Source organism: Cervus canadensis, chromosome 1, assembly GCF_019320065.1.
Source record: "Cervus canadensis isolate Bull #8, Minnesota chromosome 1, ASM1932006v1, whole genome shotgun sequence".
NCBI lineage: Eukaryota > Metazoa > Chordata > Mammalia > Artiodactyla > Cervidae > Cervus > Cervus canadensis.
This window is the reverse complement of record NC_057386.1, coordinates 107269493-107297437: the sequence shown is the minus strand read 5'-3', so window position 1 is coordinate 107297437 and position 27945 is coordinate 107269493. Positions and strand designations below refer to the sequence as shown.

The window sequence follows — 27945 nt, the reverse complement described above, 5'->3', positions numbered from 1 at the left end:
GCGGGCAGGCCGCGCGCAGGATTGGCTGCGCGCGCCAAGGCCCGCCCTCCGCTCGCCGCGCGCGGCAGGCGGGTCCCGCCGAGTGAAGAGCGCCCGCGCGGCCCCTCTGGAGGGCGGCGGCGGCGGCGGCGGCCGGGCCGCGAGGCTCTGCGCTGCGGGCGGGCCGCGGGCGCCGGAGGTAGGTGCGGGGCGCGAGGGGCGCCCCGCGGCCGGGCGGGTGGGCGGCGCTGTGGCCTGCGTGAGGCTCGCCCTTCCGCTCCCAGGCCGAGGCCGCGGGGCGGCGGGCGGCGGGCGGGCGCGGGCGCGGGCGGGCCTGGCCACGCCGAGTCCCCGGTCCGCCTTTGTGAGGCGCCGCGGGCGCGGGCGCGGGGCCCGCCGCGGTCTGGGCCGGGGCCGGGGGCCGCCGCGCCGCTCGCTCTACGCGCGGGCCGGCCCCGGGGTGTGAGGAGACCCCTCGTCCCGTGGGCCCGAAGCCGTAGACAGCTTTCGGGCGGGCAAGGTCCCGACCGCGGCGGTGCCGGCCCGGGACCCTGCCGGGCGCGAGAGCCTGGGAAGCCTGAGAAGCCGCCCTGCTTTTCCACCACACGCTCACGGACCCAGGGTCACGTAGACGATCGGGATGTGGTTTTGTCGTAACAATGACCCGGGGGTAGAAACAAGTGGAAGGTGACCACCTGTTGACAGTGGTCCCCGCCAGGTGTCCTCCGATGGACCTGGGTTGCTCAGGGTAGGAACTTGACTTGTTTGCATGCTCGCATGTGCCTCAGTTACCCGGCGCCCAGCAGTCCGGGATCGGGCAGGGGACTGTGCCAGGCCCCAAATGCTAGACAAGTGTCCTGTGTCCTGGCCGCAGACTGGACTCCAGTCCTGGGCGGCGGGTAGAGCGGGCCAGAAACTCTGCCGCAGTCGGTCACCCCCCAGAGGGGGGGATGGCCAGTCAGCAGTGGCGCCTGTGAGTGTGGGATGTGAGGCTGACAGGATGAGAAAAGGACGGGTGAGGTCATTCTGCCACTGGGTTGGGCGGAAGGCTGCAACGAGAGGCTTGACTGAAAGGCGGCAGCCACAGCACTGGACCATCCGAGACGGCGCCTCCACGCCAGCCCAGCAAGTGGACCCAAGTGAAGGGCGCTGTCGGAGTGTCTTGGTTTTACACTGTGCTGGGACCTGGGGGTGCCTGCTGCAAGTCTGCTGCCGGCTCACTGTCCACTTGGTGAGCCGGGTTTGCATCCCTGTGTGCCGTCAGCTGGAGCAGTAGCAATGGCAGGAGGACCAGCCTCAGCCTGTTGTGGCCCGGCCACCGCGTGGGGCACGTCCCCGGGCTTTTACAATCTGACTGTGACCTCAGGGTAGGGAAGTGAGTCTTGGCCTCTTGTAGGATCTGCGCTCCCTTCCTTGGCGATCTCGTCCAGTCCCTGATTTTAACACTGTCTCTCCTGACACCTGCCTGTCCGTCTCCAGCCCCGGCCTCCCTTCTGACAGCTGCACGCTTTTGGCTGCCTCTTCTACACCTCCACGTGTTACTTTGGTGCCAAGTAGCCGTGTCTAAACCTAGGCTATGATCTTCACCTGCCCGAACACTCCCCACGCTGACTTCACCACCTCTGCGCGCGACACCTCTGTCCCTGAGTGTGGAGTCTCCTCGGCCTCCATACACTCCTCAGGGCAGTTTCTCACCACCTCCAGCTTGACATGCTGGTCCAGGCTGCCTGGTGAGCCTCTTTATTTGTTTCTTTGTTCTCACCCTGTGCCTCCTATTATCTACCCACTTAGGGATTTTCTGGACACAGAGCTGTTCTTTTCAACCGTAAGTCTAATACCAAGGCAGTGCAGACCGGAGCTACCTTGCCTGAGTGGTAAAGCACTCCACCACCTTCTCGCTGTGTGACCTTGAGCAAGTTGCTTAACCTCTCTGTCCTTAACCTTTTTCTCACAGTGCTGTGTGAGAACTGGTGAGTGATAGTGCATAACATGCTTAGAACAGGGCCTGCCCGAGGGTTGGTTGCGACTGCTGACCTTGGATCGTGTGACCTCACCGCTTGGACCCTCCTGTCCAGGGGCCCGTCTCTCGAGATAAGAGCCGGAGTCCTGGTCTCCCTTGCCCTCACTGCCCTGGCCTCTTCCCCCGGGCACACTGCTGTCATCCACCACCCCGTGCTCCACCCCGGGGCCTTTGCTCTTCTCGGGGTTGCCTGGAATATCCCCTCCTCCGCCTTCAGGGGGTGTTGGCTATGAAGCCTTCACTGCCCACCCTTTCCTCAACTCCTTGCTTTGCTTTCTCTTGAACGCGTCTCAGTTTTTCTTAGTTGTTACTTGTCCATCTCTCTGCTAATGTGTGAGCTCGGGCTGGGGGTTTTGTCTGTCTCCCGTCCTCAGCATCTGCAGTGTTCTGTGTGCGCCACATGGAAGGCGTTGACGGGTGCAGATAGCGAACAGGGAAGGTCAGGAGCGTGCTCGGGACAGCCTGCAGTGGAGCCCTCAGCGCACTGCCGCCCCAGGGCCAGGCGGCTCCCCAAACTCCAAGGACCACTCGCCGCAGCTCCCAGCCTGCACTTTGGGCACCTCTTCAAGGCCTCCCTTCATCAGGTTTCATAGTTATCATCTTGGTTCTTTGCTTCTAAACTGAGCTTCTCAGCCTCTGAACATGGCCGGAGGTGTCCCCGTCCTCTTCACGTCTCTTCGTTTTAGCCTTTTTGGCCCCCAGAATCACGTGTGGGCTCTTGCTGGGGTCTCTGCAGACCTGCCTGGTGCCCAGGGCTTTGGTCCTGGTCGTGTCTGTGTTCCATAGTGCTGGGCGTGCTGACCTGTCCTCTGAATTGAGCTTTCTTGGTGCCAGGAGACTGGCCTTACCCCGCTCGGTGGTCCTTGTGCACGTCTGGTGCCTCCTCAGTGGTCTCCCGGTTCCGCGTCCGTCATCACCTGTGTGCCATGTTTCCTTGGTCCTTAGCACTTTTGGCAGACATGCCTGCGGGGGAGGTATTGTGTTCAGAAACATGAGGACACCTTGGGACCCGGGAAGTAGAAGACAGGTCAGTGGTTGCTGCCCCCTTGTTCATGCTGATACCCCATCAGAGTAGGTGGTCAGTGAATAGTTGTCGGATGAATTGATTACATCTAAACAAGTCTTTGTCTTTTATGTCCTGTTCCTCCACTGTAACCTCTTAAACGTGTGGTGTCTGCTGTTTCCTGTCTGTCTGCAACCCGCAAGCCGCCCCGAGTGGTGTGGGCACGCATGTGTGTCTGCATCCATGTGCATGGCATGTTCGTGCGTGTCTGCACGGTGTGGAGGTGCGTGTGTGCACGTGCGTGCGTGTCTGCACGTGTTCTGCTCGGCTGGAACCTCCCTCCCGCGGCCCTGTGTTTGGACGCCCCACCCTGCCTTCTCAGCCTGGTGTCTTCCCTCTGGTGCAAACTCCCCAGGGTTGCGTCCTCAGCCCTTTTCTTGGTCTGCCCTCGCTCTCTGGGTGGCCTCTCCTGTGGTTTGGGTAACCGCCTGGCCGACGCATCCTGGTGGCCTCGGCCCTGTTGGCCGGGTCTGCCCAGAGGCTCCGAGCACCCTTCTTTGCAGGCCCTGCCTGAGTGTCCCCTGGGGAGTGGCCCTGTTGGTCTTTGGGGCTGCCTTGTCCTGTTCTCGGCCTCCACCCGCTCAGCAGTGTGGTCAGTTCTGTGTCCACTGTTCTCACGGGTGCGGGCCTCCCTTCTGCTTAGGGACTGAACTGTGGCTTGAGGGTCCCTTCACCCCGGGCCTCCCTGTTGCCCCCTCATGGAGCCAGGCTCCAGGCGGCTGCCAGGACTCCTGTGCCTGGGCTTAGCCAGCCCCTGCAGCCTCTTCCTGCCCGCCCGGCTGGGCTCCATCCCGGGAGCAGAGCCACGCCCAGCCTGCTGCATCCCTGCCCCTGGCCCCATGCCCTGAGGTCCTGGGTGGCGGAGCCCCAGCCGTGCCTCTGAGGCCGTAGTGCCGCAGAGCTGAGCGGAGGGCCGCCCGCTTGCCCTTTGACTGACCGGCCCACGCAGGTGAGTGGACCCACATCACTGGTGCTGGAGGGAAGCTGCACACCCCCGTGTGCTGTGGAAGGGCGGCCGCATGAGCCGAGCCAGGGGAGTGCCGCGGTGCAGTGTAGTGGAGGAGTTCTGGTTTTTTTAATCCTTTTTGAACCTAATTATAATATGTTTTTTGTGTTTCTGAAGTTGGAAATACAGTGGACAACTAGTAAAATACTTGACTTAGGACTTAAGTTATAATTTAGGTTCTGAAGAAGGGAGTCAGGTTCGCCTGTTCTGAAGTGTAGAAGGTGCTCTTCTCAGGCAGTGTCACTGAAGTCTTTACTGCACCGTCCGTAGCACTGGACTCTCGGTGCCAGGAAGCGGAAGGTCTCTGTCACTGTGTGACGATGCCTTTACGTCTCTTTGCAGGTGGAGGAAGACGGGTGCCCCTTCGGCTCGAGGACAGACTCGCGTAGTCATCAGTCATTTAAGCTGAGTGCATTGTGATTTCCAATAATTGAGGCAGTGGTTCTAAAAGCTGTCTACATTAATGAAAAGAGCAATGTGGCCAGCTTGACTAAGCCGCCAGCGTGCGCAGCGCGGGCAGGACGCACCCGGGTCTCGACGGACTTGTGCATGTTAGCTGTCTAGAGTTATGTCAGGTTTTTAAAAACTCTGGTCTTTTAAAGTAGTCCTAACCACTTTACTATGGAGACATGTGAGAGCCCCTCTCCTCTCCCGCGTGAGCCCGCAGGAGGAGTGGCGATGGAGGACCGAGCTTGCCCCCTCCGCTCGCTGCCCCGTGGACAGTCTCCACCACCTCCCCTGCAAACGTCCAGTGATGCAGAGGTAATGGACGTTGGCTCTGGTGGTGATGGACAGGCCGAACCCCCTGCCGAGGACCCGCTCAACTTCTACGGAGCTTCTCTTCTCTCCAAAGGATCCTCCTCTAAGGCCCGCCTCCTCGTAGACCCGAACTGTAGTGGCCACAGCCCGCGCACTGCGCGGCACGCACCTGCGGTCCGGAAGTTCTCCCCTGACCTTAAGTTGCTTAAGGATGTAAAGATTAGCGTGAGCTTTACGGAGAGCTGCAGGAGTGAGGACAGGAAGGTGCTGTACACGGGAGCGGAGCGCGACATGCGGGCAGAGTGTGGCCTGGCCCTCAGCCCTGTCAGTGGGGACGTGCATGCTGGTCCCTGTGGCGGGGGCGCGGGGAACGGGGTAGGCGCCGGGGGTGAGAGTGCGGGTAGGAGGGACGAGGAGCATGAGCTGGATCAGGAGAGGAGAGTGGAGTACGCAGTGCTCGATGAGTTAGAAGACTTTACTGACAATTTGGAGCTAGAGGAAGAAGGCGCAGGCGGGTTCACGGCTAAAGCGATCGCGCAGAGAGACAGAGTGGACGAAGAGGCCTTGACTTTCTCCTACGAGGTATGTCGGCGTCCCCTCCTTTGGCGCACTCTTAGCAAAACCCAGAGAGAGGTGTTTGGGAGTTGCAGCATCTCTGGGAAGCCCATGTTGCAATGTTACAGAGGAAAAAAAAAACCCACAGGAGGTAGAAAGGTCCATGCGGAAAGAAAGAGCCGTCAGGAGTCCAGGGGTCCCGCCTCTGCTAACAGAGAGTTTGGCTGACAGGTCTGCCTTGTACCCGTGTCTCAGCCGACTTGGAACGGTCTGCTGGTCACGAGCGTGTGCTTTGGCTGGCCGTTTCATCCTCTTTGTTTTTCAGATGCTCGTGCGCCACAGAGGCGCCCCTAGGCCCCTGAGACCACCTCCTCTCTGTGTTGTTGCTGACGCCTGCCCATGGGCAGGAGTGTGGGTGCCAGGGGCCGCGGTTTCTGAACAGTGTGTTTTGCAGGATGATTTTGACAATGATGTTGATGCTCTCCTGGAAGAGGGCCTCTGTGCTCCCAAAAAGAGGCGAATGGAGGAGAAATACGGAGGAGACAGCGATCACCCTTCGGACGGGGAGACAAGCGTGCAGCCAATGATGACCAAGATTAAAACCGTGCTCAAAAGTAAGTCGGGCCAGGAAGTAGCGAGCGTGCTCGGCCGCATGCTACGCTGGGAGAGCCCTCAGGCTGCTGGGCGGCAGTCTGGGCGGCCGTGTGTATCTGCGGGCAGAAGGGTCCTGTCAGTGACGGGAAGCTTGGAATGTGAGGACACACCCTACGCACTGCCGTGGTGTGGGAAGGGGGCTTCCGGGCGTGTGGAGGCTGCAGACAGAGGCAGTGCTGAGTGTGGGGGCTGCTCGTGGCCCCTGTCTGAGTTCTCAGTTCTCTGCCGAGTGCTGGGGAAGCTGCTGGAAGCAGGCAGGACTCATTCCACAGTCTGCGCTGAAAGCAGACCCGTGGCTCACACGTGGGCAGAGGTGGAGGGGTCATGGGTACACTGGGAAGAGCGGTTGGGGTGCCTCTTGGTGTCGGGTGGGCGATGGGAAGGGGCTGGAGGGACTCGGGCACACAGGTGATGCCTTCCGCTGAGGACCGTGCAGGTGGCCAGCGTGACAGGAGGAACTGAGGAGTGGCCGGCGCGCCGTCTCCCGGCCGCAGAGCAGACCCGTCGGCAGGGCTGGGTGTGTGTCTGCCGTGTGGGCTGTGGTCTGCTCACGGTCACGGACACGCCTCCTCCTCCTTGGTTACCCAGGGCTGGTTGCAGGCAGCTCCTGGCCCAGCCCACAGGCCCAGGGTGACTGTGCGTGCCCAGCCTTGCCCTCCCTCCCAGGGCCGTCCTGACGCTGGTGTTCGCCTGGCGTCAGCCACGTGCAGGTGTCAGACCTGACACAAGGGAGTCGTTTCCGTTCCCACAAGTGTTGGTGGGGCTGTTTTCATCTCGTCCATGTGTTTTTTTAGATTCCACGTGGCATTTCGCTTTTGTTTCTGAGTTTTTCACTTGCTCCCAATACCGGTAAGAAAAGCAAGCTGTCCTTGAGTCTTTGTCTTGTGCATCTCCCAGCAGCCAGGCCTGTCCGTGGCAGCTCGGGACAGTGCAGGCTTGCCATCTGGTCACAGGGAGCAGTGACCCACAGTCTGCAGTTCCTAGCGGAGCCTACCCAGCCCCTGTGGCTGCACCCGCGGGAGGCGGGCGGAGACGCAGTGTCAGGGCGGCAGAGCTGCAGCGAGGCCCTGTGTCTCGCGGAGCCCTGCTTGGGCTCTGCGGTGTGTCCGGGGACTAGAGCAGGTGAAGAGGGTCTTGTCGCCCACGGGTCCCACAGAGGCTTGGACCCAGCACGCAGAGGAGCGGCTTGCAGGCGGGGCTGGGCTCTCCTGGTGGGGGTGGGCCGTCCCCACCCTGCTCAGAGCTTTTCTGTAAGGCCAGCTCCGGCATGCTGCTGTTTCTGCCCGGGGGCTGACTGCGACTGTCCTGACGGTGCCCACGCAGCTGTGACCACAGCTGTTCTTGCCCCGCGCAGGCCGTGGCCGCCCACCGACGGAGCCACTGCCCGACGGCTGGATCATGACGTTCCACAACTCCGGAGTGCCCGTGTACCTGCACCGGGAGTCGCGGGTGGTCACCTGGTCCAGGCCCTACTTCCTGGGGACAGGAAGCATACGGGTAGGGGCCGCGTCCCTCGTGCGCTTGGTCTTGTGAGTTGCAGGAGGAGGGTGGCCGCCAGGCAGGCCGGTGGGGGCATCAGAGGCCTGTGCATCCGGCCTGGTGACCTGCGCGGTCTCCCTGCTCGTAGAAACACGGCCCTCCCCTGACCAGCATTCCCTGCCTGCACTACCGGAAGATGAAGGACAGCGAGGAGCGGGAGCGGGGCGTGGGGCTCGCCCCCCCAGAGCCAGAGCTGCCCCCAGACGAGCCTGACCCCCTAGGGGCCGACGCGGGGCCCCCAGACGAGAAGGACCCGCTGGGGGCTGAGGCCGCGCCTGGGGCCCTGGGGCAGGTGAAGGCCAAGGTGGAGGTGTGCAAGGATGAGTCAGTTGGTAAGCTTTGGGGGGAACTTGGTCCCTAGGGAGGAGGGGCCCCGTCTGTGCCTGCCTGCCCCCGAGCTCAGGAGACCCGCCCGCTGACCGTGTCACCGCCCGGACAGCCTTTGGTCGTGACCGTCCGGCCTCTGCGCCACGGCGTGCTCGTGTGGGTCCTGGGGTCCCACCGCCGGGGTGGGTGCAGCTGCTGTTTCAGCCCTGTGGGCACCCTCAGTCGTGGGCCATCCCTCCCATGTCTCTTCCATGGGGGCGGGCTCTCTTAGCCCCTGCCCAGTCCCTGTTAGAGAGCAGCGCGTTTTCGAGCCCCAGGTGTCTGTATGCTCCTGTCCGTGAGGGGCTGGGGGCTGCTCCCAAGGAGGGGCCGCGTCTGGGGCTGGCAGGGAGGCCTCTGGGGAGCGCGCTGGTGCTCTGCAGGGACGGGGGTGTTCTCGAGACACAGCTGGAAGGGGCCCTCGTCTGCCTGATGGTCTCCCCATGGCACCATCCTCAGCGCGTGCCCGCTGCTCTACACTCCTGTGTGGGGAGCTCTGTGGTTTTGCTCTGTCCCTAAGTGTGCAAGCATGTGCGTGGTGCCTCAGGCCTCTGGGGGAAGCAGCGGGGTGGGGCTGATGGGAGGCCTGGGATCCTGGGGGAGAGGCGGGGGCAGGAGGCCGTGCTGGGCGCGATGCCTCTGCTGCGGGCCATCGGCACCTGGTTCCCATGGGGAGAAGGTCCTGGAGGCTGATAGTGGTGTTTTTTTTCTAACATTCCTTTTTCTTTGTTTATTTTTGTTTTTTTGTTCTAAATAAACTAAAAGGATAGCCCAGAAGTTTCTCCCTAGGGAACCTGGCAGAGCGAAGGAGCCTGATTGCTTGGCCCCTCATCCTTGAGGGGAAGCGGGAGGGGTGTCGTGTAGCCAGGACCTGTCCTGCCACCGAGGGGGTGACTCTGGTTGGGAGTCCGTCACTCGGGTCTCTGGTCAATCCGTGCAGACCTTGAGGAGTTTCGGAATTACCTGGAGAAGCGCTTTGACTTTGAGCAAGTGACCGTGAAGAAGTTCAGGACGTGGGCTGAGCGTCGGCAGTTCAACCGAGAAATGAAGCGAAAACAGGCCGAGTCAGAGAGGCCCATCCTGCCCGCCAACCAGAAGCTCATCACACTGTCTGTGCAGGACGCGCCCACGAAGAAAGGTGAGCCCAGCCCCGTCCGCCCTGCGGCGCAGAGGTCCCTTGCACAGGCGGGGTCCCAGGCTGCTCTGAGACGGCCCCTGTCGTCACGTCACAGAGTTTGTCATCAACCCCAACGGGAAGTCTGAGGTGTGCATCTTGCACGAGTACATGCAGCGCGTGCTCAAGGTCCGCCCCGTGTACAGCTTCTTCGAGTGCGGTGAGTGCCGCCGCCCCTTCCGGCCTTACCATCGTCCCGCCTCTGTCTCGGCCTCCTCAGGCATCAGGCGCTGCCTGGAGCTGCTTGTCAGCCCCGCCTGCTGGGATGAGACAGGAAATGGAGGGGGTCGTCCTCACCTGCCGTCCCCTCCCCACGCCCTGCGCACCGCGCCTGACCCCCACAGCCCCCCCAGGCCTCTGGCTGGAGGAGCCGCGGCCCTGTGCTGGTTTCCGGCTCCCTCTGTGCCGCCCTCAGCGCTCCTGAGTGAAGGCCGGAAGCTCGGGTCCGCCGTGGTCTCCCTGCTTCTTGGGCTTGCCTAGTCTGCATTCCCACCCCCTCCTTTTGTGTGTGCCCCTGCGCCCATCCACCTTTCTCAGACCTCGGTCTCTGTCCCGGGCGGCTCTGCCTCTGGCCTGTCTCCCTCTGTGGCTGCCCACTGTCCCGGGGACCCCCGCCTTGCCTTCCTGCCGCAGCCGTGCCCCACGCTCTGCGGTGAGCAGAGTGTAGAGTGTGTGTGTGCTGGTGTGCTCTGAATGTCCTGGCGCATGTGTTTTAAAGTGGTCGTTTTAATTTAAGAGAACCCAAGCGAGCCTTTTGGTGCCTCAGTGACCATTGACGGTGTGACCTATGGATCTGGAACGGCAAGCAGCAAAAAACTGGCCAAGAACAAAGCTGGTAACGTGCCTGCTGGTGTCTGGGGGACCGTGTGAACCACCCTGGCTGGAGGTGGGGTGGGCGAGTCTGGTATTTATGGAGTTATCCACTTGGATGTTTTTAAGTTATGCACTCACTGGCAAGGATTCACCAAGAGGCAGGCTGTGAGAAGCGAACATAGAAGGCTTTCGTCCGCTTGGATGGGTGGGCCGGTGCCTCCTGCCCCGGCCCTCCACTCCCCCAGCACACACAGCGCTCTGGGTTGCCTGAGCCTGGGCGCCATCTGTGTAGACCCTGCATGGCGGACGTGCTCCTCAGGGGTCCTGATGTCCGTGAGGACCACTCCCGAGTGCTTCTGGCTGAGACTTGGGGCTGCCGGTCCAGAGCACAGCCGGGCAGGCCTTGGGAGCTCCTCCTGTTGCGCCTGCTGCTGGCTGTATTTGCACACCGGGCGGGAGCGTGCTTCTGGGAGCCATTTAGCACCTCCTGGGGAGGACCCGTGGCGGGCTGGCTGTGGCTGTGCCCTAGGCCCTGGCGCCCCGTCTCCGCATGTCTTAGAGCAACTCTGTGCTCACAGAGCCTGGGCCATGTCTGCTCCCTTGCCACCTCCCCGCGGCTCAGGCTGGCGCAGGGTCTGAGCTCCGGGGCTCAGAGTCCGCCCCCCTTGGTCTCCCTTGGTGGCTGATGCTGAGGATGATGGACTGTGTGGCCGTCCCCTCGCCAGGCTGCGCCAAGGTTGCGTGGTCTGCCTCCCCCGCCCCAAGAGGCCGCTCCACTTCAGAGAGGCTCCAGAGGGTCTTCCGGCTCCACCCACCCGTGGGCTGTTCGCAGGCTTTCAAGGCAGAAAGCTGTGAGGTGCAGCCGTCCTCATGGCACCCCCACCCCCACCCTGGTGAGGCTGGCCCCTGCAGGCGCGCTCCTGTGCCCGGGGCGCCCACACTGGGCCCGCAGAGCTCTCCCGAGTGCCGCCCCGCCCCTGGGGCCTGGCTGCTGTCTGAGCTTGGCCCCTCACCCAGTGCTCCTCCCGGCAGCCCGCGCCACGCTGGAGATCCTCATCCCTGACTTCGTCAAGCAGACATCAGAGGAGAAGCCCAGAGACAGTGAGGAGCTGGAGGTGAGCCTGGGCCCGCCGCTCGCGTCGGGACGGGGAGGCCTGCCTGTTTCTGCGGGTGAGGGCTGTCCCCCTAGCAGGTCTCCGTCCCCCTGTCTTGCCGTGGGTGTGAGAAACTGTGTTTGCCGTACTGCACGGAAGTCACGCTGCGCTGAGAGCTGTGCGGTGGATGAGCCTTCGAGGCAGAGGCTGCAAAAGCTGGACTGTTCTTTGTGTTGAGAACCACTTAAAACTGTGAGCTGCTTTGGGTAGATTGCTTCTGTGGGTTTTTGTAGCAAGGGCTTCTTACACTGAAGGATACATCCTTTTTTTAAAACCAAACTATTTCTATTTGTTTGGTTTGCCAGGTTTTAGTTGTGTCACGTGGGTTCTAGTTCCCTGACCAGGGATAGAACCCAGGCCCCTTGTGTTGGAAGCATGGTGTCTTAACCACCGAACCATCGGGAAGCCCCTGCGCTCTTTTTTTATAACACCTTTATTGAAGTTTAACTCATATATGCCATAGTTTTTCCCTTTTCAGCTACACAGCACAGTAGGTTTTTGTATTCTCAGATTGTGTTCATCACTCCTGAAGGAAACCCTGTCCGTGTTATCTGGTCCCCGGTCTCGTCCAGCTCCCCAGCCCTGGCGGCACTGGCTGCTTTCTGTGCTGGGTCCGCTGCCTCTGACGTCTGCAGTCAGTGGAGCCAGACCCAGGTGCTCCTACTGACTGCTGGTGACCCGGGGCTTTATCAGCGTGAGGACGTTTCCTTCCACTCCTGGTTTGTTGACTGTTTCTGTCTGCAATGGATGTTGGGTTTTGAATTTTCTGCTTCTGTGAGATGATCACATGGTTTTTATCTTTGATTTTACTGATGTGGGGTTATGTTCCATTAGCTTTTGAATATAAAACAAACCTCACATTCCTGGGATAAGTCCCACTCAGTTGCGGTGCACGGTTCTCTTTATGTGTGGATCGGCTTGGCTTGCTGCTGTTTTTTTAAGGATTTCTGCAGCTGTGTTTCTAAGGGGTGCTGGTCTGTATTTTTTTTCCTTATGATGTCTTTGGTGTTGGTATCAGGGCAGTACTTGCCTCGTAGAATGAGTGGGAAAGTCTTCCTTCCTCTTTCATCGTGTGGAAAAGTTTGCGAAGGATTGGTGTTAATTTTTAAACACTTGGTAGAATTCACCAGTGAAACCATCTGGGCCTGGACTCTTCTTTGTTTTCAGGTTGTTCACTTGTGCATTCTCAGGCTTTCTGCTGCTTCTCGAGCCGGTTGTGGGATTCTGTGTCTTGGCAGGAGTTTTCCCAGGTGACCAGGTCCTCTAGGGGACTGGCATTCACAGTGCCCTCTTGTGACCCTTTTTACTTCAGCGGGGTTGTGATGTCCTGGCTTTCGTTCCTGAGTTTTAACAGTTTGAGTCTTTGTTTTCTTTTGGCCATTCTAATTCTAAGTGTTTGTCAGTGTTGTTGGTCTTTTCAAATACACAGCTTCTGGTTGTGTGGAAGTTCTCTTTTTTCTTCTCTGTTTCAGTTCCAGCCTTATTGTTTTTTTTTTTTTTTCTTTTTCCTGCCAGGCTTGTGTTTGGTTTGTCCTTTGTTCTAGTTTCTTAAGGTTTAGGGTATTGATTTGAGGTCTTTTTAAATGTGGGGTTTACAGCTGTCAATTTTCTTCTGTGTACTAATTTACATCCCATAATTTTCCTTTAATATATGTTGTCTTTTTGTTTTTATCTATGTCAAGATATTTTCCTAATTACCCTTGTGATTTTTTTTTTCTTTGACCCAGTAGTTATTTTAGGACCGTTTACTTTTCATATATTTGTGAATCTTCCCAGTTTCCTTCAGTTATTGATTTATAACTTAATTCCATTGTGATTCAGAACCACAGCTTGTGTGATTCCAGTCAGTCCTTGAACGTTTGTCAAGGCTTGTACTGTGCCCGCCCGAGATGCTGGGCGTGTATGCTTGCCGGCGGAGTGAACTGGCCGAGCTGGTGAGGGGAGTGCTCACCTTTCTGGAGGGTCTGTCCTGGAGGGAGAGGTGTGAGTCCCCAGTTACTGCCGAGTTGTCTGTTCACTGCCATCATGTTTGCTCCCTGTATTTGGGGCTGTTAGGCGCCTATGTCTTTGTGATAATGTAATAAAGTAACAAATAGATGTTTGGTCTCTGTCCTTGATTCCTGCAAAGAGCTCATGAAGAAGAGAAATTACCATTTGGTTTTTGTCCTCAGTTCCTGAAATAGCTCCGTTTGATAAAAGTGAAGGGGACATTTGGGACTTTCCTGGCAGTCCTGTGGTTGGGACTGCACACTTCGGATGCAGGGGAATTGGGATCCTGCGTGCCAGGAGGTGCAGCCAAAAAGTAAAAACAATTTAAGTGAAGGGAACCCTTTATTCTAACCCCTTCCCTCTGCCTGAGTTCATGTCGAGGTGGCCCGAGGCGGGGGCCTGGTTGCTGGGGGCACCCCTGTGCAGTCGGGGGTAGGACTGCAGCCCTATCCTCCACCACCCGTGCCCGGGGTGGGCTCTCCCGTTGTGGCCGGTGGTCTGAGCAGCACCCTGACTGCGGGGCTTAGGGTGCCCTGGCCGGCGAACACCCAGAGGTGCGGGGAGGGAGGCACGCTCAGACAGGATGCTTTCCCGCTCGCTGGGACCAGGGCCACCTCATGATGCTGTCGGGGAGGAAGCTCCCTCGCTCCTGGAGGAGCAGGTTCCCGGAGTTCTGTATGAAGAAGGTGGGGCTAGGGGCCCCAGGAGCTGGACAGTCGGGGAAGGGGCCTCCCTGTGAGGCTCTGACAGAGTGTGTGGTTGTGGGTCACGGCCAGCCTGCGAGGTGAACACAGCCCCACCAGGGAGGGCGCTGTGCTCCTGAGGGTCCCAGCCGCTGCGGGCTGACAAGGCCTCTGTCGCCAGCCTCGTTCTCTGAACCGGCTGGGCGCCTGCTCTTCGTCACCGTGGCCAAGTTTCTCTTCTGTCGTGTCTGGTCACTTTCTCTGTTCTAAATTCACTTACGATGGTTTTCAAGTTTTTTTCCCAAAGGTTGTGTGTCTTTAGCTTTCTGGCCAATGGTCTGATCAGACTCTGGTTCAGGACGGGCTCTGAGGCCAGCAGGCAGGTGTGTCTCGGGCGACCGGGCCCGAGGTGTGAGTGCAGCGTCACTGAGAGGCCGTGACAAGGGCGGGGGCAGCTGGATGGGCCCCGGGCGTGGCCGGCACTCACCAGCCGCTTCCCTCTGTAGTATTTCAACCACATCAGTATCGAGGACTCGCGGGTCTACGAGCTGACCAGCAAGGCCGGGCTGCTGTCGCCCTACCAGATCCTCCATGAGTGCCTTAAAAGGTGGGGTGTCCCTGCCCGGGACCTCTCCAGGGGACTGGCGGGGGTCCTGAGAGAGCCCTTCTGGGATGGGAGCCACGGTTTGGGAAGGATGGTGGGTGCCATCTCGGGACGATGTTGCCTACTATCTGCTTTGTCCCCCAGAAACCACGGGATGGGAGACACCTCCATCAAGTTTGAAGTAGTTCCTGGTAAAAACCAGAAGAGCGAATACGTCATGGCGTGTGGCAAGCACACAGTGCGCGGCTGGTGTAAGCCCCCCACCCCTCCACCCTGCACACGCGTGTACCTGCTTTCAGTGACCGCAGGGTCTGCTGCCTGGGCTCACCTGGGCCTCAGCCACGTGCTGACGGCGCCCAGGTGCGCCCTCCACACCGCACGTCACCCTGAGACCCAGCCAGCCTGCACGCCGCTGTGGTGGCTGGCGTCCCGGGCTTGAGCTGCTCACCTGGCTGGGCCATGGCCCCAGCTGCCGGCACGGCCCGCCCACTGCTGGGTCCCTGGGAGGGGGGCGGCTCACACAGCCCAGCACCGGGTAAGGGAGAAGGTCGTGCCCAAGCAGGCCGCGGAGACTGTGCAGACCGGGCCGTCCCCACGGACACCAGCGCTTGCTGAGCCCAGCCCTGAGCAGGGGGCAGAGGCCCTGCGCCCCTCCAGTCTGTTCTGCACCCTGGCCTCTCCTCCCTCTGTCTAGAAACATCTGCCGCACAGGACTCTCCCCCGCCCCCAGCCTTCCCTGCGGGACGCATCATCTGTGTTGTCTAAAGCTGCAGGCAGGGGGCCTCGAGAGCCGCGTCCTGGGGGGCATCCTGCCCTCCCCGAGCCGCTGGCAGGCGGGGCTGTGTGGAGTGCGCCCGTCTGGACACGGTGCCCTGTGGACGTGGATGTCTTGACTCCATGTCCACATCTCCGCCCAGGTAAGAACAAGCGCGTTGGGAAGCAGTTGGCATCTCAGAAGATCCTGCAGCTGCTGCACCCGCACGTCAAGAACTGGGGGTCCTTGCTGCGCATGTATGGCCGTGAGAGCAGCAAGATGGTCAAGCAGGTAATGGGGGGGCGGGGCACAGCGGGCGGGCGAGTGCACGCGGGTGCTGTCCCAGGCACCAGCACCGTGTGCCTCTGAACAGCCTGTGTGTGTCCTCTGTTTTGGCCAAGATGTTGAGATTTCACAACACTGTTAAGTTTTTGTGCATTTAGGGCAAAGTACAGGGAACTGACATCTGTGGTCTTTGATTTTTTTCCCCTGACTTCAGAAATGGTCCCCAGTGAGTGGTGGGTGTGGAGGGTGAGGACTGCGGGGGGCACCCCAGCCATCCCCGAAGAGCTCCTGGGTCTGGGCTGGGGGAGTGTGGGGGGCCCTGAGGTGCTGGGCCATGAGTGGCTGAGCCGCTGCCTTCCTGTCTCTGCGTGGAGAGGGTCGTCCTCGGCCAGGAGCTGGGAAGTATGCCCGGCCCTGCCGGGAGGCCCCAGAACCATCGGGGGGTGCGGCCCATAGGCGTCCTCACACGGCACTCACCCCACGAGAGTGCGGGGAGCGTGGTGTCGGTCCTCAGGCTTCTGGTGGCCATGGGGCAGGGCGAGCCTGGGCCCCTGCATGCTGTCCCCTGGACCACGTTGGGACCTGGTCACCCTCGGCGGAGGCCTCTGGGCATGGTGTGTGCCTGACTTGTGGCTGGCAGGCTGTGGGGGCCGGTGGACCCCCGCACCCAAGGCAGTGGAAGCAGGGATGGCTAGCAGCTTGGCAGGTGGGTCGTGGGACGGGAGGCCCGGCCGGTGCCGCCAGCAGGCTCTGCTCCCCAGGAGACCTCGGACAAAAGTGTGATCGAGCTGCAGCAGTTTGCCCGCAAGAACAAGCCCAACCTGCATATCCTGAGCAAGCTGCAGGAGGAGATGCGGCGGCTGGCGGAGGAGCGGGTACGCGGTGGCTTAAATCCCTGGGGACTGGGAACCTAACCCTCCTCTCCGGGGCGTCCGTCCGAATGACTCCTGGGAAGCGCCAGCGTGTGGTGCTGTGTGCTGGCCTCGCTCCCTCCCCAGGGCTCTGCAGTGCCTGTGGGCCCACCCCTGACTTCGGGCTGCGGTCCCTGTGGCCCCACCCCTGACTTCAATGTCCTTCCAGGAGGAGACACGCAAGAAGCCCAAGATGTCCATCGTGGCGTCTGCGCAGCCTGGCGGCGAGCCCCTCTGCACCGTGGACGTGTGAGGGCGGCCAGCTCGGGGCCGCCAGCGCACTGGGGATCTGCCTCTGGTTCCACGGCCCCGCTGCGTGCCTGACAGCAGGCCCATGCAGCTCCTTCTGGGGGCCACCTAAGGCCCCGGTGACTGTGTTCCGGCTTCCACCCACCTGCCACACAGGCGGACATGGACAGCTGGGAGATCGCCGTGGGGCTCTGCTCATGTGGACAGACCCTGAAGCTTTTCATGAATTTTCTGTGTAACGTGCACTGACCAGAAGTGATAGTTGATGACATGAAATGCGAAGGCCGTGCACCCTGGCTCCCACAGGCATGTAGGGACCCAGCCAGAAGGCGCAGGCCGGTACCCCTCCCCTTCCAGCCTCCTGGGTTTTCCTTCTTTTCTCTGGAAAAAGTTAACAGTAGGAAGGAGTATTTCAGAGGTTGCAGGCAAACCACCATGGTGATCTTTCTTCACCCAGAGAGGCGCTGCCCGTGGCACGGGCGCTGCCCTGCCTGCTTGCCGGCCCGGCATCTGTTCTTAGAGCCCTGAACACACCTTCGTGGACAGAGGCCCCTCACGTTTGCTGGCCTCTGCTGATTTTTTACTAAATTTTTGCACAGTCCTGTCTGTCCACCCATCAATTTTTAAAGCTTTTATTGTATTTTAGCGTTTGGAAAGAAGCTTTTACAGTGAGGGTAGAAGATAGGTATGGAATCACGTAGCAGATGTGACCAGTTAATGCATTTTAGCTCATGGACTTACTTATAAAGAGGAGCTGAAGATGCTCACGCTGGTGCAGGTGGCCCTTGACTACGTGCAGCTGTGCGGCGTGACCAGGCGGTCCCGTGGATGGGGGTGGGTCTGTTCCACCCTCAGCCACGGAGCCTTCAGAATGCCCCCCCCACGACTGAGGTCGGCCCCCGCGGACCTTTGTAAAACAATCCACAAATCAAGTCGCTGTAATTATACGCTTCTGTCCTGTCTACGGTGGTGAATAACAGCTTGACTGTTTGCCCTTAAAACAGCCAGTGCGCCACCTTGACACAATGCCTCACGCAGACTGGAGGTGGTGACCTCGCCACGGTCTGTCCTCCCTCTGTTCCCTTCCTCAGGCATGGGCACGGCTCTGCTGCAGGGGCAGCTAGGCCACAGCCACAGGCACGAGCCTCGATGGGCGGGAAGGGGAACGACCTGCTGGTCCTCCACAGGCCGCAGCCTCCTGGAGAGCGGGGGTTCCCAGCTCCCCTCAGCGCTCACTGCCACCAGGAGGGCCTCCTCTGGGGCAGAGACAGGCAGGTGGGGTGGAAGCACTGTGCCCTGTGTGGCTGGCTCCCAGGCCCTGCACCTCTGAGCAGCACGGGCTCTGCTGGGACTCCTGGCTGCTCCCAGTTCTGAGATGCCTTCTGGGGCCTGCCCCCCTGTATTCACACCACACACACTGGCGGTTCAGCACTTGTTTATTCCAGTCCTTGTGGCCCATTTGGGGGTGAGGGACAGGCTTGGTGGCCTCTGTAGCTGCTTGGCCATCCTGGGCGGGCCTTGAGGACCCCAGGCTCTGCCTATGGCTGTCCAGGTATTGTTGCAGAAGGGTTGGTAGTTCTGCAGCCCCTAAGTTGGGGAGGACCTGGCTTCCGGTGGGGTGTCACCTGGGGGTGCTGGTGGGATCTGGACCACAGACTTGTGGGGCTCCAGGGCCCCCGCACCATTGGGGTGCTCCACCCTCTCAAAGAGAATGAGCATCTCACAGTGCGGGGTCTGAGGGAACATGTCCACGGCCACAGCCTTGACTGGCCGGAAGGGAATGCCCTTGACGCGGTTGGACGGGGCCCTGCAGAGGCTGTATAGGGTGGAGCACGGTCAGTGTAGGGGTGTGGCGGGCCCCCCGCAGGGGTGAACCAGGCGCCCCGCCACCCACCTGACCCCACACTCACTCCACAAAGTTGCCCATGGCTGCCCGCGGGTTGCAGGACACATATAGCAGCCGCCGCAGGTTCTCTGCTCGGCGCACGGCCAGGACCACCTTGGAGTCTGGGGGCACACAGAACCTCAACGGGGGTCCCCAAGGCTGCCTGCCAAGGGAAAGGCCCGGGCAGCCCCCTGCCTCCCAGCAGCCCCTGGGGAGGCGGCCACTCACGCAGGCCGGCACGGGGCGGGTCCAGAATGGCCACGAGCTGCTGGGAGGCCAGCCTGCTCACCAGGGTGGGCACCAGCTCCTCGGCCCTGCCACAGTGGAACTCCACGTTGCTCAGCTCTGCAAGGGCAGGGCAGCTGTGTCAGGCGGCCCGTGACCCCTTCCACAGGCCTGCCAGACCACCATATCCCAGAGCCCCAGGACCAAGATGCTTCAGGAAAGCCCTTCCCTGCGGGGCGGCCCCACGTGGTGTGGTGCACTGTGGGTCTGCAGTGGGGCCTTCTCTGCCCTTGCCCCATGGGCGGTAAGGGCTCAGGGCCACCTGGCCACCCCGCACCCTCACCGTTGTCCAGGGCGTTCACCCGTGCATCCTCCACAGCCTCCTGGGACAGCTCAACCCCCACGACTCTCTTCACCTTCTGGAGCGGGGACAGGAGGGACTGATGACTGCCCAGCCTGGGCCTACTGGGGCAGTGAAGGAGGGGCTGGTACAGGGTGGGGGGCGGGGCAGGGGGTGCGCCTGGCTGGTTGGTGGGGCTCACCTGGGCCAGGGCCAGGCCGATGGTGCCTGTGCCACAGCACACATCCAGCACCGTGCTGCCCGCGTCCAGCTGGGCCCAGTCCCGGATGAGTGTGTAGAGCACCTCAGCTGCAGCGGTGTTCACCTGGGTGCGGGCTGGGCCATCAGAGCAACCCCCACCCCCCGGCTCCCTCACTGCTCCCCCACCTCCGACTCCCTGGGCGCCCTGAGGCTCCTCCAGCCACTCTCAGTCTCCTGGCTCAAGAGCACAGCTCAGTGCTGCCACCCCCTACTTCCTCCTGAGTGCTGGCCCTGGCAGGCCCCGTGGCAGCAGGCACCGCAGATCCCACCTATGGCCCTGGGCTCCCCCCAGATACTCTGCCCATTGGCCACCCTGGCCCGCCACCCCAAGTGCCCTCCTGAGCCCAGGCTCCAGCCACCTGGAAGAAGGCGTGGGGAGAGATGCGGAAGGTCAGCCCAAGCATGTCCTCACGGATGCATCGGTCCCCGGCCACGTGCTCCAGAGGCAGGCCCTCCTGGCTGGGGGTCTTTCTGTGGGTGCGAGAGGAGCAGTCACTCACAGTCCTGACGAAGACCACCCCAGCCGTCCCAACTACTGACCGCTGTCCTTCCTCCACGAAGTAGAGGCAGGTCACCCCACTGGCCTTGCCCGGTCCCTCCATGAAGTACTGTGCCAGAGATGTCTTCAGCCCCGCCAGCTCCTCTGGGCTCAGGTTCTGGAGCAGGCGGTAGAAAGGGCCAATGAGACCGTCCAAGTCCAGTCTGGCCCAGATGCCCCTCCCACACGCTGCCCGCCTGAGACCTGTGGGTGGAAGTAGGCAATGGCCATGGCTTGGCCGCGGCGGCTGGTACGCACGGTCAGCTGCTTCCAGTGACCTGAGTATGTCTCCGGGTCGTATGCTGAGTAGGGAGTGGACCTGCGGGAGCCACAGAGGGCCCTGAGTGCCCATGTCTGCCCCCAGTTCTGTGCCTCCAGCCCCACCAACAGAGCCCCCTCCTGGGCGGGACCCTGTCTTCTGCTCTCAGACAGCCTCAGATATCCCAGGCCGCCAGCAACCTCACCGGATGAACTCCTGGAACGCCTTCACCACCTGCTTGGTGGCCCCAGGGATGTGCACAGTGTCGAACGGGGCTGCCACGGCACACGTCCCGCTCTTGTACTTGCTGAGCCGGCAGCCCACTGTGTTGTCCTCCCCGTCCACGCCAACACCAACCAGGAACTCGCATTTGTTCCGATACTCGGTCTGCAGGACAGGCCAACGGAAACAAGAAAGACACTGGTTCTCACTCTGACCGTCCCAACACCGGCAGCGCAGAGGTGATGTGAGGCCCAGGCTCCCCCACAGGCCTGGCAGCCGAGGGCACCATGCTGACAGCAACCAACGGGTGCTTGGTGAGAACCAGAAGCAGCTTTGAGGGCGGGAGGACCAAGTGGGAGAAGTTTCTGTAGGACCCCAAGACCTGACCTGCTGGGGGGAGGGCCGGATGCCCTCCAGCGGGCAGCAGGCCTTGTTGTGCTTGTGCCTCTGTGAGAGCAGCCAGGGCAACAAGGCGGGGTTGGTGCTCCCGATCTCCCTGTGGGCAGAGAAGGAGCACTGGTGGGGCTCCGAACACCCCTCACTCGGGGGTCGCTCAGGACCCACTGTCCTGAGCCAGGAACACAGGGCTCTTACTGGGATGCCTCCCTAAGAGCCTGTGTCTGAGATTCAGGGAGTGAGCTGAGCGAACGCAGCGCCCAGCCCGGGGTGCCCGCGCCCACACTCACCTGGCCAACTTCTGCAGCACTTGCTCACACTCCTGCCGCTTCCGCTCCAGCTGCTCCTCGTAGGGAACGGCCCAGAGAGGGGTCACCACGTCGGCGACGCACGCGGCCGGGCCGGCGGAGAGCTCCCCCCGGTCTTCTTGCCGCCTCTTCCTGGCCAAGGGGTCAGCCTTGGGCCTGGCCAGGCGCGCGCTGAGCGGGCGGCCCTTCCAAAGCGCCCCGTGCAGCACGCACAGGGCCTTGTCGCGCTCGGCGGCGCTGCGGAAAGTCACGAAGGCGCAGGGCGGCTGCCCGAAGAGCTTCGTCTTGTGGGGCTGCAGCCCGAAGCGGCCCAAGAAGCGCCGCACGTCGCTGAAGCTGGCGTGGCGCGGCACGTTCTGCAGCTCCAGCTTGAAGACCTCCGAGGTGAACAGGCCGGCCCGGATGTATCCGTAGGGCCCCGGCCCCGCCAGCCCGGCCGCCGCTGCCTGCTCCTCCTCCCGCCGCGGGCCCGGCGCCGCGGCGCCGTCCTGGCCGGGATCCCCGACGTGCGCCTGGCCCTGCGTGCAGACGGCAGGCGCGGGGCTGGCAGCGGCCCGCGCGCGCCCGGAACCCCGCCCTGGCCTCCCCAGCCCATCGCGGCCCCGGCCCCCGGCCCGGCCGGCTCCCCCGCACCGTACTTCGCCGTCCAGCTCGTCCCCCATCGTCCGCCCCCTCGCCTGGGGCCTGGAGCGCACACCGTCCGGCTGCGGCCTGGGAGGGGCCCGGGACTCGAACCCCCGGTGCTCGGGGCCGGGCCTCGGCCACGCGCTGCGCCTCCCGCCCGCCAGGGGCCCGCGCCCGCCTGCTACCTGGGCCTGCCGCCCTCCCGCCCGGCCGCCGGCGTGCACAGCGCCGAAGGCGCGTCTCTATCGTCCCTGCTTCCGGCGACGTCATCACCACGCGCCGTTCGAGCACCCCCCTCCCCCAGCCCAGACCTCTAGCTCCAGGGGCGCGCGCGCGGCCGCGGGACGGAAGTGTGCGCGAGGGCCGCCGGGAGTGCGTGTTCCCCCATGTCCCCCTCCCAGCCTGCCTGGCTGGCCGGGCATGCGCCGCGGGCGTTTTGGCGGGAAGCGCGGGGCGGGCCGGACAATGCGAGTGTCCGCCGCGCGAGCCCAATAAAGCTGCGCCGGTTTTGAATAGCGGCGCGTTTCCCGCCGCCGGGGTCAGGGGTCGGGGTTCGGGTCGCGGGGCGGAGGGAAGAGCGAGTGAGCGAGCCTGCGGGCGGGCGGGAGGCGCCGGCGCCAGACGCGGAGGAAGGAGCTGCGAGCAGCCGCCGAGAGCCCGCGGAGCCCGCGACGACCGAGCCCGCCGAGCCGCCGCCGCCGCCGCCGCGCCCATGGCGGCCGCCAAGGTGGGCCGGGCCGGGCGAGCGGGCCGGGGCGGGCGCCGGGGGGCGCCGGGGCCGCTGCCGCCGGCGGCCACGTGGGCGGGCCGCGCCGTCTCCAACTCCCGCCGGCCCGCGGGCCCGGGCGCCGCGCCGCGTGACCTTGGGGCGGCCGGGCCTCGCGCCCGCCCCCGGCCCCCCGCGCGGACACGGCCGGCCCGCTAGGCTCTCCATTCATCCGGTGTCGGTCCGCGAGCCGCTACCCGCCTCCGCGCCCGCGCGGCCTGGCGGGCGGCCCGTGGCCACCGGGGCTCGTGGCGGGGTGGGTGTCGAGTGGCCGGCGGAGGCCTGCGTTCCTGGGCCGAGCCGGGGAGCTCAGTCCGGGCGTCTTACCCTCCGGGGCTATGGATCTCCAAGCCACGTGCTCCGTGAGACAGCCCAAAACCTGATCCTTTGTGCCCCGTAGTTAGTTCTCCGCGCTGGATCCGAACTTTGGGGCTTTTATTTGCGTGAATCCTCTTGATTTACACGTCATTTCCCCAACCGAGATAAAATTATTGGCAGAACTGAATTCTGCACACGTACTAGGACGCCGCCACAACTTTTAAGCAAGAGCACAGATTTTTCTCACCCAATAAAAACTCAAAAGGGCTTGTAAGAGGAGTGCTCGACTTGAGGCCCTTCCCCACCCCTCCACCCCGCCGTTGTCCCCTTAATCTGCACGTGGCAGCATCTGTGTTCCCATCTTACAGATGAAGTGCGGGGGAGTTTGGGGAGTCTGAGATGGTGTCCTTGCATCTGAAAGAGGATGTCGGAGTCCAGTGTCTCACTGCAGATTGGAGAACGTGGGAATGCCTCGCTCTGGGCACTGGTGGGGTCTGGCGCAGCCAGAAGGGTCACTCACGTCTCCACCCTCCACTGCAGGACACCCACGAGGACCACGACACCTCCACCGAGAATGCTGATGAGTCCAACCACGACCCCCAGTTTGAGCCAATAGTTTCTCTTCCCGAGCAAGAAATTAAAACGCTGGAAGAAGATGAAGAGGAACTTTTTAAAATGTAAGTTGGCATCTTTTCAGAAGTAGGCACATTCACTTTGAGGTCGAAAGTGTATTTCTTAACAGGTGTTAAGGTCTCAGCTTGATCTTTAACCACAGGATTTTGTGATGGTTACTCCCATATTGAAATTAAGCAGCTCTTGAATACACTCATTCCTGGCCCCTGGGACCCACACTGCCCTGAGGCCTGTCCCGCTTTGCCCACAACTGACATCTTCACAGACCCCCGTCTTTGCCACCTCGCCTTTAAGACTCCCACAGCCCCCTGTCTCTGGTTGAGCATCGGGTCTTTACCAACACTGTCTTTTCTTCTTCGGCACTGGCACTCTTTGAAGCTCCTGAATTCCGATTCATTCAGATTTTTAATGTACTAAATGATGCTTGGAATTACAGATAAAAGGTGGGTGGTTAGTCATCGAAGTTATATTTTAAAAAATCATTTGTGATCTTGGTGCCTTCAACAAGGGGTTACGGTGGCCATGTCACCTTGAAAAGCACTCACAGAAGCCTTGTGGCTAGGTGATAGTGACAGAGTGCCGGCACTGCACGACACACCCTAACCCTTGGGAGAGGCAGCTGCAAGTTAGTGGGAATCGCTGGGCCGTGGGAGGGAAGGAGGAGCCGACTCCACCCCTTCAAGTTCCCTCGGAAACACCAGAGTACGGTTTGAGTCCTCTGCTGTGGGTCAGAGGAGGGAAGCAGAGGGGATCACCCTCCTCTAAGACTGGGAGGCTGGACACCAGTCCCAAGTGCCTGGGGTGGGAGCGCCTTCTGTGCCTCCCCACCTCCCCAGGGAGGCTTGGCCAGCGGGAGGGGCCTCCTCGTGGGCCCACTGCTCCCTTGATGGTTGTGTGTGGCGCGGAGAGCAGTCTCCGTAGGAAAGGGATCGGCAGAGCTGGGGTCCTTGGCAAGGCAGAGGGCCGGGCTGCTGTGGGCGGGAAGGCCAGGTCTCGGCCCAGAGCCTGTGTCCCTAGTGGAGGCCTGCATTCTGTCTTCCCAGCAAAGGAAAGGCTCCTCGTCTCCGGCCCGCATCCGTGGCGCCAGGGAGCCCCCGCACCGTGATGGCCTCCTTGGCCGGCAGTGCAGTGGGCCCTCTGAGCGGTCAGGCTTTTCTGTAAGACTTGGGGTTCGTTGGGCCTCCTCGCTTTTCTGGTGATGTCCTGACCTGCAGTTCTGGAGTAAAAGGGATTTCTGGCGAGGCCTCGGGTGCAGACGCGGCCTTGTCCCTCCTACGCCCGCTTAACGCCTCGCCCCGCTGCTTTCCTGGCAGGCGAGCCAAGCTCTTCCGGTTTGCTTCAGAGAATGACCTCCCGGAGTGGAAGGAGCGGGGCACCGGGGACGTCAAGCTGCTGAAGCACAAGGAGAAGGGGACCATCCGCCTGCTCATGCGCAGGGACAAGACCCTCAAGATCTGCGCCAACCACTACAGTAGGCGGGGAGGGGGCGGGGCCTCAGAGGGGGCGGGAAACCTCAAGATCTGCACCAATCACTGCAGTGGGCAGGGTCACCGGGGGCGGGGCGGGGACCCGCAAGACCAGCACCAATCACTGCAGTGGGCGGGGCGAGGGGCGGTGCTCTCAGGGCCCACGGGTGACCCGACTGGAACCAGAGGGAGCAGCCCGGGAGGGTGATGTGGCTGGACAGGTGGGCGCGGGCCTCCCAGTACCACGGTCCCATCGACACTCGTGGGCCAGCCCCCGCGTCCGCGCTCCGAGGTCGCTACGCTCAGCCCAGACCAGCCTGTCGTTTCTGGCCTGGTCCTTGTTCTCCACCCCAGTTTGAGGTGTTTCCCAGGGGTTTTTCCCTGATCGTGCTTCTCCCAGAGTCTGGCTGGTCACCGGGTCTCCGGCCTGGTGTGCAGGTGGGTGGGTGGTGGCAGAGTGGGGCCTTGAGTAGCCGGTAGGCACGCGGGCTCACCGGGGGTCTGGGCTGGGATGAGTGGTCTTGGTGCTGAGTGTGTTGTGTTCGTGGAGCTGGTCCTGGGAGGCTTCTTCCAGGCATGTGGGGCGAGTGTGGCCGTGGGGCACTCGTTTCTTGAGAAGCTGGTCTCCTTGAATTCCTGCGTGGCCTGAGGGATGGGCGCCCACGCTGATTGCTGGACGTGGCTCGATCTCTGTGGCGTACTAGCTGGTCGTGGGCCTTCGGTGTCCGCTTCCAGTGGCCTCTTTCCCTGGGATGTCCCTGGGCAGTGCAAGGCCGAGAGTGGTGGGTCTCCTTCACCCCACTTGTGGCTTATGCATCTCGGCTATAGCCCTGCCTCCTGTGGTCTGGGTCCTGATGTGTGGCCAGGCGTGGACTCGGCCCCGTGGTGGGCACCCTGTTCAGGAAGGCTGGGCCTGCCCAGCTGTGGTCCACATCTGCCTTGGGTCTGCTTGGACAGGGACAGGGCCGGGGGCAGCAGGTGGTGAACGGGTCTGGTGGCGTTGGAGACCCCTGCTGAGGTGTCCTCCGGGTCAGGGAGTGGCTGCCCTCGTCCCAGATTCAGTACAGTCCTGCTTTTAAGTGGACACGGGGAGTTTTCAGGGGTTTGCATAAGATCCAGACCCACAAACCTTTGTCTGGGCCTGGTTGGTGAACCCCCAACCAGGCTTTTGCTCCAGTTGGGCCTTTAGGGGTCGGGGCAGGGGTGGCCGGCTTGGCAGCCACGTGGTCCTCATGGGGTTTCTCTCTCTAGTCACGCCAATGATGGAGCTGAAGCCGAACGCGGGCAGCGACCGCGCCTGGGTCTGGAATACCCATGCTGACTTCGCCGATGAGTGCCCCAAGCAGGAGCTGCTGGCCATCCGCTTCCTCAACGCAGAGAGTAAGTGGACCTGGATGTGTGCAGGGGGCCCTCTGGAGAGGTCTGTGCTCACAGGGCTGTGCCCAGCCTGCCCTCCCCAGGCCGGGGCATCCTCCCGCTTGTGTTGTCGAGAGTGGCAGCCGGTCGCTGGCCGCCTGTGCTCTGCAGGGCCTGCTCCAGCACAGTGCCCGGCAGGATGGGCTGCCTGGATGGGAGTGGGCTGTCCGTGGGACCGTCCAGGACCGCGTCCCCCTTGCTGCTCAGGGATCTTTGGGGGCGTCCTCTCTTATCTCTGCAGATGCACAGAAATTTAAGACGAAGTTTGAAGAATGCAGGAAAGAGATCGAAGAGAAAGAAAAAAAAGGTGCCGCAGGCCCTTGGGGTGTGGGGGGTGGCGCTCTGCAGACTCACTCTGCACCCAGCCGCAGCCCCAGGCGGGTGCTTTTTCCGTCTGCCACAGGAACTGGCGGGGGGCTGTGACTTGCCCTGTTAAGGGCAGCACAGCTACCCCGGTACACGGGTGCCTTCTGGGGGCGGGCCAGCCGTGTCTCCCCGGGGCTGCGGGGGCTTGGGGAGGTGCTGGTGGTGCCTGCTTGCTCAGGCTTGTGCTACCACCGGCGTCCCGGGCACACGCTCACCTGGAGACGCTGGGGCCCGGCCGGCTGCCGCGCCTCCCTCTCACTGTGCCCCTGTGTCCCCCAGGGTCTGGCAAGAACGACAGCGCCGAGAAGGTGGCAGAGAAGCTCGAGGCACTGTCGGTGGAGGAAGGCGAGCAGCCCCAGGACGCGGCCCCGGCGGCGGCTGAGGAGGAGCAGTGAGGCGCCCCGGGCACCTTGCCCCCGTCTCCCCGGTTTCTTTTTTTAATTTTGCCCTGCGCCTTCTTTTCGGTTTGTTTTTATTCTGTTTTGTTTTTACAAGGGACTTTATATAAAGAACTGACTTCCAACATTCAGGTTGTTTTTTTTCTAAGTTTTTGCCCTCATGAAGACAACTTCAGAAAATCCATTCCCTGGTCACGAGAATGTACCGTGCTAACTTTCTTTTCCATAGTGGAAACACTTATTTATAGTCATCAAAATAGCGAATAAACAACACATTTGAAACCTGCATGGAGGCAGGACGTGTGTGCGCCGCCCCCTCGCTCTGCCCCTGGCCTTGGGGTGAGGACGCCCACCAGGTGCCCTTGGTGTGTCCCGGGCTCTGACCGGGTGTCTTTGGGTGGCCCTCTGACCTGGCGGAACCGCCCATTCGCCTGTGACCGTCCTCAGAGAAGACTGTCCCACGTGACTCCGGGCCCTCTTGGGCATCCTCGGGGGGCGGGTCTCCCAAGTGCACAGTCAGCGCCTGTGAGGCCATGTCCTCCGCAGAGACCACCGGCTCTGAGGGAGTCCCGTGGGGGCGGGGGTTTGGGGAGCATGGCAGGACCCGGCTGGAAGATGCCCCGACTGTGCTTGGCCCTGAGCCACGCTGTGTGGGGTGGGGCGAAAGGGTGGGGTGGGGAAGGGAAGTGGCTGCCCGGTCCATGTCAGCCCGCGGCCTGCAGGTCAGGCCTGCTCCCCGCTGCCCTTGGGAAGGGACCCCTGGGCCACAGCTTCCTGGGACCCTCTGCTACCACCGGCGAGTCCCCCCCCAGAGGGACTCACATCCTTCCTGCCCATGCCCCACACTCACCCCCTACAGATCCAGAGCCCCTGAGGGGGCAGGGCTAGGACTGCAGTGTGTCCTCAGGACCTCGGGCCACTGGAGGTGGAGGCAGCTGGGTAGAGCCAGGAGCTATCTGCTCTCCAC

At 62.0% G+C, this 27945-nt stretch overlaps 3 protein-coding genes and 1 non-coding gene across 7 annotated transcripts; 3 read left to right on the top strand and 1 right to left on the bottom strand.

The window, feature by feature from the left end:
- The first annotated feature begins 48 nt into the window (after nt 1–48).
- Nucleotides 49–17519, top strand: DGCR8 (DGCR8 microprocessor complex subunit). 3 transcript variants are annotated; one of them, XM_043489220.1, is made up of 14 exons: nt 49–178; nt 4411–5091; nt 5837–5996; nt 7391–7533; nt 7664–7907; nt 8882–9079; nt 9174–9275; nt 9852–9950; nt 10961–11043; nt 14261–14361; nt 14503–14609; nt 15276–15403; nt 16159–16272; nt 16478–17519. In XM_043489220.1, the coding sequence occupies exons 2-14, from the start codon at nt 4690–4692 to the stop codon at nt 16559–16561; spliced, it is 1965 nt and encodes a 654-aa protein (XP_043345155.1). In that variant the 5' UTR covers nt 49–178; nt 4411–4689; the 3' UTR covers nt 16562–17519. The 3 variants fall into 3 exon arrangements, with proteins under 3 accessions (XP_043345155.1, XP_043345141.1, XP_043345150.1); XM_043489206.1 differs by having other exon boundaries at nt 4411–5409; XM_043489215.1 differs by lacking the exon at nt 49–178 and having other exon boundaries at nt 603–5409.
- A 456-nt stretch (nt 17520–17975) lies between these two features.
- On the bottom strand, nt 17976–22329 carry TRMT2A (tRNA methyltransferase 2 homolog A). Its single transcript, XM_043466195.1, has 13 exons — nt 22207–22329; nt 21630–21857; nt 20974–21509; nt 20675–20783; nt 20271–20452; nt 20011–20125; nt 19809–19924; nt 19628–19739; nt 19210–19332; nt 19011–19086; nt 18671–18787; nt 18468–18564; nt 17976–18373 (listed from the first exon to the last, which is right to left on the bottom strand). The coding sequence occupies exons 1-13, from the start codon at nt 22327–22329 to the stop codon at nt 18145–18147; spliced, it is 2163 nt and encodes a 720-aa protein (XP_043322130.1). The 3' UTR covers nt 17976–18144.
- On the top strand, nt 21967–27264 carry RANBP1 (RAN binding protein 1). 2 transcript variants are annotated; one of them, XM_043489247.1, is made up of 6 exons: nt 21967–22342; nt 23240–23376; nt 24646–24803; nt 26050–26178; nt 26456–26521; nt 26860–27264. In XM_043489247.1, the coding sequence occupies exons 1-6, from the start codon at nt 22328–22330 to the stop codon at nt 26973–26975; spliced, it is 621 nt and encodes a 206-aa protein (XP_043345182.1). In that variant the 5' UTR covers nt 21967–22327; the 3' UTR covers nt 26976–27264. The 2 variants fall into 2 exon arrangements, with proteins under 2 accessions (XP_043345182.1, XP_043345186.1); XM_043489251.1 differs by lacking the exon at nt 21967–22342 and adding an exon at nt 22356–22637.
- Nucleotides 26559–26679, top strand: LOC122425687. The gene has a single exon (XR_006264967.1). It is a non-coding gene; the product is annotated as a small nucleolar RNA SNORA77 (small nucleolar RNA).
- Nucleotides 27265–27945: the final 681 nt, after the last annotated feature.

Coding starts and splice junctions, on each gene's coding strand:
- TRMT2A (XM_043466195.1), bottom strand. CDS start 22,329: ATGGGCGCGGCGGCGGCGGCGGCGGCTCGGCGGGCTCGGTCGTCGCGG. Junction 20,126..20,270: donor GCGTTCCAGGAGTTCATCCG/GTGAGGTTGCTG, acceptor TGGCTCCCGCAG/GTCCACTCCCTACTCAGCAT. Junction 18,788..19,010: donor GGTGAACGCCCTGGACAACG/GTGAGGGTGCGG, acceptor CTGCCCTTGCAG/AGCTGAGCAACGTGGAGTTC.
- DGCR8 (XM_043489206.1), top strand. CDS start 4,690: ATGGAGACATGTGAGAGCCCCTCTCCTCTCCCGCGTGAGCCCGCAGGA. Junction 7,908..8,881: donor GTGCAAGGATGAGTCAGTTG/GTAAGCTTTGGG, acceptor CAATCCGTGCAG/ACCTTGAGGAGTTTCGGAAT. Junction 11,044..14,260: donor GAGACAGTGAGGAGCTGGAG/GTGAGCCTGGGC, acceptor TTCCCTCTGTAG/TATTTCAACCACATCAGTAT.
- RANBP1 (XM_043489247.1), top strand. Junction 24,804..26,049: donor GATCTGCGCCAACCACTACA/GTAGGCGGGGAG, acceptor TTCTCTCTCTAG/TCACGCCAATGATGGAGCTG. Junction 26,522..26,859: donor CGAAGAGAAAGAAAAAAAAG/GTGCCGCAGGCC, acceptor TGTGTCCCCCAG/GGTCTGGCAAGAACGACAGC.